The 12760-nt window shown below is 43.1% G+C and overlaps 1 protein-coding gene across 3 annotated transcripts in view; it reads right to left on the reverse strand.

The window, feature by feature from the left end:
- The window catches only part of SVEP1 (sushi, von Willebrand factor type A, EGF and pentraxin domain containing 1), a 177310-nt gene that overhangs the window by 76278 nt on the left and 88272 nt on the right, over window positions 1-12760 (reverse strand). For all 3 annotated transcript variants that reach the window (XM_075931436.2, XM_075931435.2, XM_075931434.2), the window contains exons 13-20: window positions 12284-12405; window positions 9574-9682; window positions 7828-8019; window positions 7248-7481; window positions 5811-5972; window positions 2728-2889; window positions 1786-1947; window positions 1153-1244 (exon numbers count right to left, since the gene is read on the reverse strand). In XM_075931436.2, the coding sequence (XP_075787551.2) occupies window positions 1153-1244; window positions 1786-1947; window positions 2728-2889; window positions 5811-5972; window positions 7248-7481; window positions 7828-8019; window positions 9574-9682; window positions 12284-12405 (1235 nt within the window). The remainder of the gene's footprint in view (window positions 1-1152; window positions 1245-1785; window positions 1948-2727; window positions 2890-5810; window positions 5973-7247; window positions 7482-7827; window positions 8020-9573; window positions 9683-12283; window positions 12406-12760) is intronic.

Consider the following 12760-nt stretch of genomic DNA (forward strand, 5'->3'; position numbering starts at 1 on the left):
TCTACAAACTGTAAGGAGTTGGGGTTTTTTTTGTTACTTTTTAAATTAAAAGTTTAGAGACTTTTATGTCAGGTTAAGTTTAAATCTAAGACTGTCTCTGATTGGATCAAATCTCCTCCCAAAGGCTGTTCTATTATTGCAGTAGAATGTTGAAATGCAGTATTTTAGTGAATCGTTATTAAGCTCTTCCACTGAATGGTAATTTATTAGAAAATGCACATACAGGTTTTTTTTAATTTCTGTTGCATAAGGCTGTGAATTTGGACTAATATATTTATGTATTAGCCAGCTATGGGGTTATAGTACACAATGTTTGATCACTTTAGTCCACTAACTGAAGTCCACATGGTGATTATAGTTTGCAAAATAAACTCAGTATCACAATTATATGATGGATGGCATTATCCATTTAATATTGGCATCAGATACTCTTTTTCTTCCATTAGAGCAGGGGTCTCCAAACTACGGCCCGGGGGCCGGATGCGGCCCGCGAGGCCCTCTCATCCGGCCCGGGGAGACCTTTTTGGATTCAAAGGCAGAAGAAGTGAGATTGTTTCAAAACCCATTTGAAGCAGATGTGGCCAGTTGCCCAGATGAACTGCAGCTGGAAGTCATTGAGTTGCAAGCAAATGACCTCCTTAGGGACAAGCTCAAAATAGGACTGGTGGGTTTTTACCAGTTTTTGCCCAAGGAAGACTTTCCTAATGTCAAAACTTTTGCATCAAGGTACCTTTCAATCTTTGGAACAACATACCTGTGTGAACAAACATTTTCAAGAATGAAATACGTGAAGAACAATTTGAGAACAAACTTGTCCGATGATAATCTCAGGTCACTGTTGATGTTAGGGACAACAAATCTAAAGCCAGAAATGTCTGCTATTTTGGCATCCAGGAAACAATTTCACCATTCACACTAATACAGGTGTTCATGTGTAGTGTATGAATGTGTTATTAAATAATAACTGAATAAAATAATATTAAATACATAATTAAAAACAACATCCATGTTTTGATTGTTTTTTATTTGGACCTCAAGTGTGTAGTCGGCCCCCGAACTGCTGTTTGATAGTTAATGTGGCCCTCGGGCTGAAAAGTTTGGAGACCCCTGCATTAGAGCTATCACCATTAAAAAAAAAAATCTTGTCCTTGCCTGACTGCTGACTTTGTATTGCTTGCTGATATTTTCTGGAGAGACTGGGACCATTATGCTCTCCTCGGCCGCTGCGAAAGTGGAGCCAAAACCTAAACAGGGTTATTATGAAAGCAGCTGTTAATGCAGCTTGACAAGACCCTAATTGCATTGCATTGATGCATTTAAAAATGTTACGAGAGAAGTGGATTTGTGGGAATAAATACCAAGACTTACAGTAAAACATATCCAATTCCAAAACATGCACATCAATATCAAATGAAGAAAGAGTTCACAGCTGCGAACTCACTCTTTGGACTTATTTCTCTCCAGTCCTGAGTTAGAGCTTAGATCATCACAAAAAATACATTAGTCTGTCTACCTCAGGATAGTTTCTATCAGCCAAAGGCAAAACTCTCATTGTTTTCAACGGGGTTACGATCTAGACACTGATGGGGAACCTGAGTCCATATCGCACAATGATCCACAAATCTGTGTGACTGATAGCTTCTGATAACACAAGAGATAACCCAGGGAAGGAACAGCTGGGGCGCTGCATTGGTAGAAATTATTTTTTGAATATATCCCATTTTCACTAACGGCCACATCCTGCAACCCTCAGTCACATTCTCTGGAGAAAATGAATCAACTTACTTGAACAGTCTGTGATGGATCTGGCACCAATGATCGTAGTTGTCCCATAAAAGGGACAAGATAAGCAGTAGGACTTTCCTGGGTCTGGTTGGTAGTAGTCTCGGGGGCAGGGGTAACAAGGCATTAAACCAGAGCGAGAGAATTCCCCTGCTGGACAAGGTACTGCAAAGGGCATAACAAACTCTCATGAGTGCTGGATCCCAGGGCATAGTCTTTTTCCTACCATCAAAAGGCAGTTTTTGCTGCAGTCCAACAAGACTAGACCAATAATCACGAGACTTTCACATTTAAAGTGTTCTTATTTAAAGGGCTGCTCAGGTTAAAAATGCCCCAAATAAACTCTTTATAAAACCTAAGGCCAGAGAAATGTAACCATGGTTACACTGAAACAGTTTTCAAATTCAACCAGACGCCTCCTGCTGCGGCCCCGGCAATTCATAAACATATTTTCAACAAGGTCAAGACCATGAGACAGATTCTCTTCTTTGTTCCACTCTCACTATAGATTTTTCTCTTCATGAATCTTTGGGGCCTGGGCCAAGACAGAACCCATTAATGGTAGTTTACTTTGAAAGCAGACCCATAAAAGCCTCAGGATTTTAATCCACGGTCTAGTGCCTGGATGCTTGTTACATAACATCTAGTAATGCTTTCTATAAAAAAAGGAAAGATTTTACAGTCACATAACCATCTGGCTATCTAATACAGGGCTTACGCTAGAATTCTGTGTGCATACAGCCCAGCCCTAGCTCTGAAATCCTTCTGAAAAACACGTGTTTGATTTGCAGTAAAAAATCATGGACACTGTTGCTGGGTGACACAACTGCACTGCAGTCAGCCAAGGAGTTTCTGGTGACCTGAGGTCAGATAAGTGGGGCTATAGTGGATGGCTTTTAGTAGCATTTTGTTTTCAGGAACTTCCCTGGCCTTGTCTTCACAAACCTCCGCATGCTGAGATATCCACAGCTCCTCTTTTCACTGTTGACATGTTTTCTGGACAGGAGATGCAGTTTTTAGATCCAAATGCAGGCTGGTATGTGCCAAGAGAACATGATTCGCAGGTCTCGAGACCATTAAAGGAGTACGTTCCCTGCTTGCACTGAGCTAAAAGGCAAAATGATACATACTGATTAAGCATAAGGCTAACATATATCTAACATAATGCACGTTCCCTGTTCCCTAAATATAGAGGCTATGCCTGATAATATATTGAAAGGCAACCCTTGAAAGAAAGAGCTACTAAGACATTTGTAAGCCAAAAGACAGTGCTCTATGCTGTGTTTCACAGTGTACAGACAGAACATAGCATCAATTCCCTCTCCAAATGGATTTATTTCATTCTTAGGGTTGTTAATTTCACTATAAATAGTTCATGAACACATCTAAATCACACTATGCAATTTTGTTATGGCTGATGGGCTGTAAATTACCTCTAGTGCAGGGGTGTCCAAACTTTTTTCAAAGAGGACCAGACTTGATGAAGTGAACATGCCTGAGGGCCGACCATTTTGCCTGACATTCTTTGAACCATTAAAATTAAATGCAAATTAACTATTTTATGCAAAGTTTATTGTAAATGGCATACTTTTCATTTCCTCACATGGATGACAAATCTAAACAGGTGTAAAATCACTCTGCCTTTCATATCTGAAGGCCAGATGAAAAAAAAAATCCAGGAAGCTGAAATATATGTCAGGAACATTGTAAAGTACATTACATATTATTGGTAATAAAGGTTGTCTGTCAACTTTTAAGTTCAAAAAATACGAACAGGAACATAACACCAAGTATACATGTTGTGTCCAAATATATTTATAACTGATTTAGACCAACTGACATTAACTGAGATTTTACAAAAGCGACGAGGAGTCCTGTGGCACCTTATAGACTAACTGAAGTGTAGGAGCATAAGCTTTCGTGGGCAAAGACCCACTTCGTCAGATGCATGCATCTGACGAAGAGGGTCTTTGCCCACGAAAGCTTATGCTCCTACACTTCAGTTAGTCTATAAGGTGCCAGAGGACTCCTCGTCGCTTTTGCAGATTCAGACTAACACGGCTACCCCTCTGATACTTGAGATTTTTCAATGTATTCATCTCAATACATATGGATTCGTTGGGGGCCATAAAAGATAGATATTGCCAAATTACCTGGGGGGCCGTATTAAACCAGAACATGGGCCGCAATTGGCCCGCAGGCCGGACTTTGGACATGCCTGCTCTAGTGTATTTACAAGTCATAAACTCACTGTAGTTTATTTTATTCTAACCTGCTGCTGCACATAGGGGCTACGTCTAGACTGGCATGATTTTCCGGAAATGCTTTTAATGGAAAAGTTTTCCGTTAAAAGCATTTTCAGAACAGAGCGTCTAGATTGGCACGGACGCTTTTCCGCAAAAGCACTTTTTGCGGAAAAGCGTCTGTGCCAATCTAGACGTGCTTTTCCACAAAAAAGCCCCGATTGCCATTTTCGCGATCGGAGCTTTTTGCGGAAAACAAATCTGGACTGTCTACACTGGCCCTTTTTGCGCAAAAGGACTTTTGCCCGAACGGGAACAGCATAGTATTTCCGCAAAAACACTAACAATCTTACATGAGATTGTCAGTGCTTTTGCGGAAATTCAAGCGGCCATTGTAGACAGCTGGCAAGTTTTTCCGGAAAAGAAGCTGATTTTCCTGAAAAACTGGCCAGTCTAGACACAGCCAGGGAGTTAGATAGCATATAATTGAATAGTTGTGTAACCTCATCACATTTTAACAGTTACTTGACTATTTGATAGTCCCGGGAGTGGGACTGGCATTCAATGCACTCCTGGCCCTACTCCGGCCATCTCATGCTGCTGCCTCCAATACAGAGCAGCTCGCCGCAGCTCCTGTCTGTGGGAGGGCCCGAACTCCCTGCAGAAAAAGGCTGCTCCACCATGGAGCAGTCTCTGTCTGTGGCGAGCCTGGGCCTGCCATGGACAAAGGCTGCTCCGCGGCAGCCTCCACTGCCCACCCTGGCTGCTGCCTTTGTGGGAGGCAGCAGCAAGAGGGAGCAGGCGGCTCCTCATGCGTATCGGCTCCCACCTGTCCCACTGTGCTGCTGCCTCTGTATCAGAGGCAGCAGGGGGGAAGTGCATGTAGTTGACAAGATTAACCGATAAACTCAGGCTTATCAGTTAATTGTGTAGTCACCTACACACTGACATTCCTAGCTACACAGATTATTTCTTGTTAGCAATTCAAATTTTGATTAACAAAGCCTATTAAATAACAGTAACTGGGCAAATACCAATATTTCATAAGCCAGCTGCAAAGTGAGAACTTTCTCCTGGGTTTGAGAGGCAGAATGGTGCAAGGTGGCACACAGAAGTGACACTGCCAAGAGATACTTTTCCTGGGAAAAATTAAAATTAACGTGTAGCTGCAGCAGTGCTTTAAAGTGAAAGCGTGGCCATGTCCAAAGTGCTGGGAGAGAGCTCTCTCAGTGCTCTATATGTAAACCACCTCCACAAGGGGAGGCGCTAACAGCCAGGAGCCTGTTTACACTGGTGCTTTAGGGCACAGTAACTTGTTGCATTTGGGAGAGGGAAGGGTTCACACCCCTGAGCCTGAAAGCTGCAGCGCAGTAAAATGGCAGTGTAGAGTTAGCCCAAGTGTACACTTCCCTTTCAGTATTGCAACAGTCACTCTCTCAGCCTGGGATTATTAACTGGGACAAAGAGGTCCCTCATTCATAGCCTGTTGAGCTGTTCTGCCTTTCAGGTGCCAAGTGCTGCTGGCCTCAACAGCCTGTTCCACTTACGCTTATGAGTACAAGTAGTGGCACTGTGGATATCTTCTCAATACCTTGGTATTCTTCCCTCTCAACATGTACCAATACAGGATCTAGTCATGAGCCGTAAATAACACAACAATCCATTCAATTTTCTATGGTGCTATTCTAGTAACATTTTGCAATACTCGACAGTTCCAAACTCTAGAAGTAAACAGTGGCCTTTATTTCTTTAAAAGTGATCATGGTCTGAATGCTGAGCTCGTACCTTTACATTCAGAGATGCTCCTGGAGTGGAGGTATTCGGTGTTGCTCCCAGATGGGCAACTTTTGCATTCCAACTGCCCTTCCTCATCTTGATACGATCCAGTCCAGCAGCTTTCACAAGTGCGATGCTCCAGAGAATAATACGTGCCCAAAGGGCAGTTAACTGGGATTTCAGAGAAGGGAAAATAAAATAAAAACTCAGTTTAGCCATGGAATACTTGACAAATAGACAGACAGTCCTCTTGGTATTTCAAGGCAACTCCATTTAACCTAAGACAGTTTATCAGAATCTTGGCTACGTGGATTCAGCGATATCTGTGCAATCTCATGGATCTGAGTAGGTCTGCCCAGGGGGAACTGACTGGAACATTGTAAATGTTCATGTGCATGATGCATAGGACGGTGTGACAGGGTGCCCTAGTCCTGCACTGAAGCTAAGGGAATGGCCGTGGCCCCGCCCCCACAGCCCTACTGGGCATGGTCCCACTGGAGACAAACTATAAAAGCCTCTGGAGCAGCTCAGTCGAGGCTGACCACCAGAGGGGAAGGAGCTCAGGCCCGCCCAAGCTCCAGAACAGCCTTCGCAGCAGCCCCACTGGCAGCAGCCCCTGCGACAGCCCGGCCAGGGACACCATCCAGAAGGGTCCAACCCACCGAGCGACACCCGAGAGCGGAGCAGAGCACTGGGAAGGGCAGGAAGTGGCCTAGGGCGCGTGCTTGTCCTGGTGCTCAGCGCGCTTCAGCCGGAATCCACGCCGAGCAGGCAGCAGAATCCTCCACTGCCAACGGGGCCTGGGCTGGGACCGGTGGAGCGGGAGGGCCTTGGTCCCCCCACCTCTCCTCCCCATGACAATCCAGCTACCTAGCTGTCTGGGAGGCTTCCCTGTGGACTAGGTCTCAGGGCTGTATATACTGAGAGAAGGAACTGTGCTTTGAACTAGGCCTGTAGGCAGTATTTACTCTGATAGAAGGAAATTTGCTATGAACTGAGCCTACGGGCTGTGTTTGCCCTGAGAAAGGGGGCAGTGAGCCAAACTTTGGGGCCTTCCAGTCCGTCGAGGGCGTGCGCCCCTCAACAGAAGGAACAGATCCAGTTCACTCTGTCTCTCTCAGCTATGCTGGGTTGGCAGAGATAACAATAGTAGAAGGCTGTGGGTAATCATTTTCATCACAAGTGTGAGTCATATATAGAGTAGAGGTTTTAGGCAAGGTGCCTTTTTCACAGAGCCACTTTTTGGAGCAGACCACCCTTCAGAAGTCAGACCGCATACAGCATTATACAACACGTTGCTTCAGCGGGTCTTGGCTACTGTGATTATGGCATGCCTGTGACAATACCCCGCCCCACACAAATATCTCCCCAAGACTTTATTTAAAATCCCCTCCTCCCCACATATATAGGATATAAGGCCGAGGAGCTAGAGAGCTTTTGGCTTACCACACATTCGCCCTCTGAGCACTGAACCTGGTCTGCAGAACAGAAAGGCTCTCTCAGTTTCCAAGGAGTTGCTGTCAGCAACAACCAGTTCAGAGGCAAACTGAAAAGAATACATGGGCTTCTTATTGAGTGTCCTTTTCAGCCTGTTTGTGATAGTTTCTAGAGTTTTAAGAAGTCGCTGCTGGTTTTCTGATTCCACAGTATCATTCCTTTCATCTGGCAATGGCACGCTAGCTGGGATTTAAAAAGAAAACACATGCATACAAAATGTGTTACAGACTTTACTGCCATTCAGGCCGTAGGAGTCTATAAAAATGGACCCCCCCAAAAAAGAAAAAAAAGCTGTGATCATTCTTACTACGGTCAACGGGAAATGACCACACAAACCTAAGTGGGCAATGTATCTAGTGCAGACCCCATTAAAATGCTACCCAAGATATGAGTAGTGAGAAAATGTGGATATAAACTCAGTCAGAAACCTGTGGGCAGCATTTCCTGCCAGCTTCACGAACTGCAGAAAATGCAATATTTTGTTAAGAATACATTTTAATAGGAGGAGGAATGGGAAGTTTTTCCTCACCAGTGATGTTAAATATTAACTTAATTTTGTGATCTGCCATTGGAATGTTGAGTTTTTTGTGCCTCTTGACCCGGGAAGGTGCTGTTTTCGCAGAGCCAGAGAGAGGCGTTTGTAGCTGTCCTTCCTGCACTATGTCAAGGAAGTCATCGTAGGAATAATCCAGACGGTTTGCTGCGCCCCAGCCACCGGGTCCTGCAACAAGAAGCAAAAATGGTAGGAAGGAAGTTCTGTCTCCACACTTATTTTGGATTTCAGCTCATTCCAAGAATGCCAATAAGTGCCACCCTGCAGCGGTTTCTGAGATGTGGGCATCTGTCCAGGAGGACTAGACCCTCACACTTATTTCATGTAGGAGATGAAACTGCTGTGAGATTAACACATTTGACCACTCATGAAGTGGGTCTCACTTATAAATCCTCTGTAGCAAAAGCCTCCGTGTTCAATCCTCTTAGCTATCCAGTACATATTTAGCATATTGGGTCAAATTTATATCTTGCGGACGACACCTAGGCTACGTCTACACTGGCATGATTTTCCGGAAATGCTTTTAACGGAAAAGTTTTCCGTTAAAAGCATTTTCGGAAAAGCGCGTCTAGATTGGCAGGACGCTTTTCCGCAAAAGCACTTTTTTGCGGAAAATCGTCCGTGGCCAATCTAGACGTGCTTTTCCGCAAAAAAGCCCCGATCGACATTTTCGCGATCGGGGCTTTTTTGCGGAAAACACCTCTCTGCTGTCTACACTGGCCCTTTTGTGCAAAAGTTTTTCGGAAAAAGACTTTTGCCCGAACGGGAGCAGCATAGTATTTCCGCAAGAGCACTGACAATCTTACATGAGATCGTCAGTGCTTTTGCGGAAATTCAAGCGGCCAGTGTAGACAGCTGGCAAGTTTTTCCGCAAAAGCAGATGATTTTGCGGAAAAACTTGCCAGTCTAGACACAGCCCCTAGTGTCATAAATTGTACCATGCATTCATTTGGCCTGGGCTGTTTAAAGAAGCGGTTCTGTACATAATGTGTTTTTTTTTATAAAGTCTGGAACTGAAGAACTTTTGCGTGTTCCATTCAGCATCTCTTTTTAGAAAAAAAAAAAGAAAGTATAAATATTTGCCTATAACTGAGCACTGTTATTTAGATTATAAATGATTAATCTAAACTTAACCCCAGAACCTTGAGATATGTTCCAGGACTATTTCAGAATGGATCTTTTAAAACTATTGTTTTTAAAGAATATGAACCAAATTCTGATCTCAGCTACACAGATGTACATTTGGAGATATTCCAGAGAAGTAAATGGAGATTCCATCATGGTTTCTTCCTACCTTCAGCCACTACTAGACCCAAACCACGGCCCTGATCATGAAATTTTAAAGCCCATAGTTATTCTTACTCACTGCTAATATGTAAACTTGTGCACATAAATCAGGCTTGATTTAAACCAGTGACAAAAATGAAAAGACTCCCTCAGTTCCATTAACAATTCCCAAGGTCATCATGTCTCCTTCTCCAATGTTTTGGTTTGAAAATGTACAGTTTTTAAAAACCCTTTCCTTGCAAGGCCAGCTAAACACTTTCATAGTTGTATTGTTCTTGTATACCCTGAGGTACCTTAGTCATCTTTTCCATATATGTGCAGTATAAGAACTAGACAGGCTAGGGTAGTAGCTTCCCAGAACTATTGTTTAACTCTTTAATTTCTCAAGTGCTCTGGTTTTTTCTTAGAATGTTCCACACACTGTAATTAAATTACCAATTGCAAATCCATTTTCATAGTCGTAATTATATTCTAGGCAATGTTTCTGTGGCAAATCCTCCAATCTACAGTCAATATCGTCGACATCATTGCAGAATGATGGGACCTGTAAACAGAAATAAGAAAAGCCATTGAACAAAACAAACAAATTATATAATCTAATCACAGGACAAGGCACCTAGTCCTGCCCTCTCTCTGACATCAGATTTCATCTTGCATAGCTATTATAATCAAACCACATTTATGGGAACTTGTGCATGGGTATATGCACAATAAGGAAAATCATTTGAGAGAATGGCTAGTTTTGTATTAAAGCACAAAATTGGATGTCAGTGCCCTAGGTCTCAGTTCCAGCTTTTTGTGTAGATTGCTTAACTTCTCTGTGCCTCTGTTTTACAAAATAGCGATAACAGTACCTCTCAATGCCACCACAGATGCTTACCTCATTAATGTTTGTAAAGTTTTGTAAGATTCCCAGATGGGAGGCACTGTAAAAGTGCAGAACTCTGTGCTTCTAGCTTAGCCAATTTATTGTTCAAAAGTTTGATTTCCCCACTGTTATATGCTTTAAAATGAAATTCCCTGTTTCACTTATGTGGGTTTATAATGTTATAGACAAAGATCTTACTGAAATCCTGCTGAACATAGTAGATTATGAGAATTCCATGAAAATTTACAGTAATTTGATCTTATGGTGAGCTTTTACTAATCCTAAACAAAACTGTAACCCTTTCCTCAATAAAACTAGACACTAAAAGACGGTGTTACAGTCAGAGTAGTTTGCAACATACCATCATGCTGTACAAAAGAAAATACGCTATACAATTTAAGATGAAAATATTTTCTGCATTACAGATAATTCAGTATATCTGTAGCAGGATAATGGATGGGAGAAGAATGGAAGTGAAGTGAAGTGATGTACTCTCCACAATATGGACCGGCTAAGGGAGAATTGCTCCCTTAGCGAAGGGAGTGGTGACCACGCCAGAGCTGAATGCCGCAGCACCCAAGTTTTTTTTTTGAACCCTGTCTGTTGCTTTTCAGGATCTCCTTGCTGCAGGAAGTGTTTTAAGAAGTGGCTTTGGTTAGTGTTTACTTTCTCCCCCTCTGCTCTCACTTAGAATTCATCCCTGCAGTGTGTCTTTTTGGAAGCTAGTGATATTTTTTCTTATTGGATCACTGCTGTGATTCCAGGAGACTTTGGAAACAGATTGGACACATTTAAATGGACTTGTGGATTTGCTTTTTCCAGCTTATTGCACTTATGCTTATGCTTGGGTAAATCTTCAAGTATTTTGCACCCGTATTCCAAGGTTGTCAATTTAGCTAATATTTGTATTGTACTCTGTACGTTGGGCTCATGAACAGTTGATGAATATGCTGTCAAAGAGGAGGAATGGAAGGAAAGCCAGCCAGGATCTTCTACAGATAGAAAATAGGAGGGAAAGACAAAGTTGTTCTAAATCAGAGAATGACTGAAGTCTTGTTTGTACTGCACCATTCAGAGAGTGGCTCAGGTGACCGCAGCGGTGCAGAAGTTTTGGGGTTTGTGAGCCAAATAAAATGACATGACAGGGAAGGCTGCCGGGCAGGGGTGTTGCTATTGTGTCCATGCAGAGAAGATGCTTTTGTTGTTGTTGCTTTTCCTTCCCCGACCCCTCATTGTCCTCTACCCAAACAGCCCTCAGTTCTGGGGCAGCACAGCTTCAAGAGGCATGGAAGCCACTTCCACGCTCCTCAAAGAGCTGCTTCTTCTGCCCTGAAGCCATGCAATCGACAAGTGGAGGGGGAAGAAACAGGCTGAGGGGCTGCTTTGGGATGATGGATAGGAATGTATAGACCTTGGATAGAGGCAGCCATCACAGAGGGAGAGATAAGGAGCATGCTACCCCTTTGCACTCAGCACACCACTGGGTCCTAGTGAGTTTGCTGCTTTCTTAGATGGAACCGTGCAACTGACTTGCAATCTCTTGTCACCCACTTCAAGACTGTGCCCCAGCGGCTGTCAGCTATCCACTAGTGCACCCGGTCTGCTGACAGAGTGCTCTGTAGTGTGAACAGGTCACCCAGACATTCAGCCACAATCTCAAAGAAAGTTCAGCATCTATGTTTAGGTGGCCAGGCTTTCAAAGCCGCTACCGACAGGGAGCTCTTTACCTATTATAATATCAGCAAGTGGGCGCCGCAGGTTGGAACAGTGGGCTAAAAATTGCCTACATTTGGACCCCAAATTTGAATGTTTGCCATGGTCCCCAAATTTCAAGAAACATGCTATTCCAGGGAGGTTGGTTGGGGGTTGCAAAAGCATCAAATATTATGTCTACCTAGTTCATGGGACAGAGTCCACACAAACACTTAGTGAAGATCAGATTTAAACCCCCACTTGGTAGAAACTACGTAATCAAATAGATCAGCCCTAAGTCACGAGGCACTACTGAAAACCATACTACAACTCCAAGACAAAAAGACTGAGGTTAACTCCCCCATTTGTGGATGCAAAAAATGGTACAATGGGTTGCACAGTAACCATTACAATAATATATCAGTGTTCTTTGCCTACAGTGGAGGCTTTTTTATATTTATATTTTGAAATGAAACAGACTTCAGTTTCAAGTTTCTGAGATATACAGAATAATGAACAATTGAGAAAAAAAGACAACATAGGTAAAAAGAGTTTATGAAAAATGAAAGAGTATTACTAACCTACCATTTTACCAAGTGCACTCTGAAAAGCCTCAGCGAAGCTCTTGAGAAGGTTGTTGTCATCACATCGCGATGCTTTATACAACATCTCAAAGGATTTAAATCCATGATTTGCAAAACGATTTACTGAAAAGAGTTAGAACATAAACATAAGAACATAACGGCCATACTGGGTCAGACCAAAGGTTCATCTAGGTCAGTATCCTGTCTGCCGACAGTGGCCAATACCAGATGTCCCAGAGGGAGGGATCACAACAGGTAATTCTCACGTGATCCCTCCCCATCCTCCCACCTCCAGAGAAACAGAGGCTAGGGACACCATTCCTACCCATCCTTGCTAATAGCCATTGATGGACCTAACCTCCGTGAATCTATCTAGCTCTTTTTTGAACCCTGTTAAAGTCCTAGCCTTCACCGTATCCTCTGGCAAGGAGTTCCACAGGTTGACTGTGCACTGAATGAACAAAAACTTCCTTTTGTT

Source organism: Pelodiscus sinensis, chromosome 6 (assembly GCF_052426305.1).
Source record: "Pelodiscus sinensis isolate ZL-2025 chromosome 6, ASM5242630v1, whole genome shotgun sequence".
In the NCBI taxonomy this organism is placed as follows: domain Eukaryota; kingdom Metazoa; phylum Chordata; order Testudines; family Trionychidae; genus Pelodiscus; species Pelodiscus sinensis.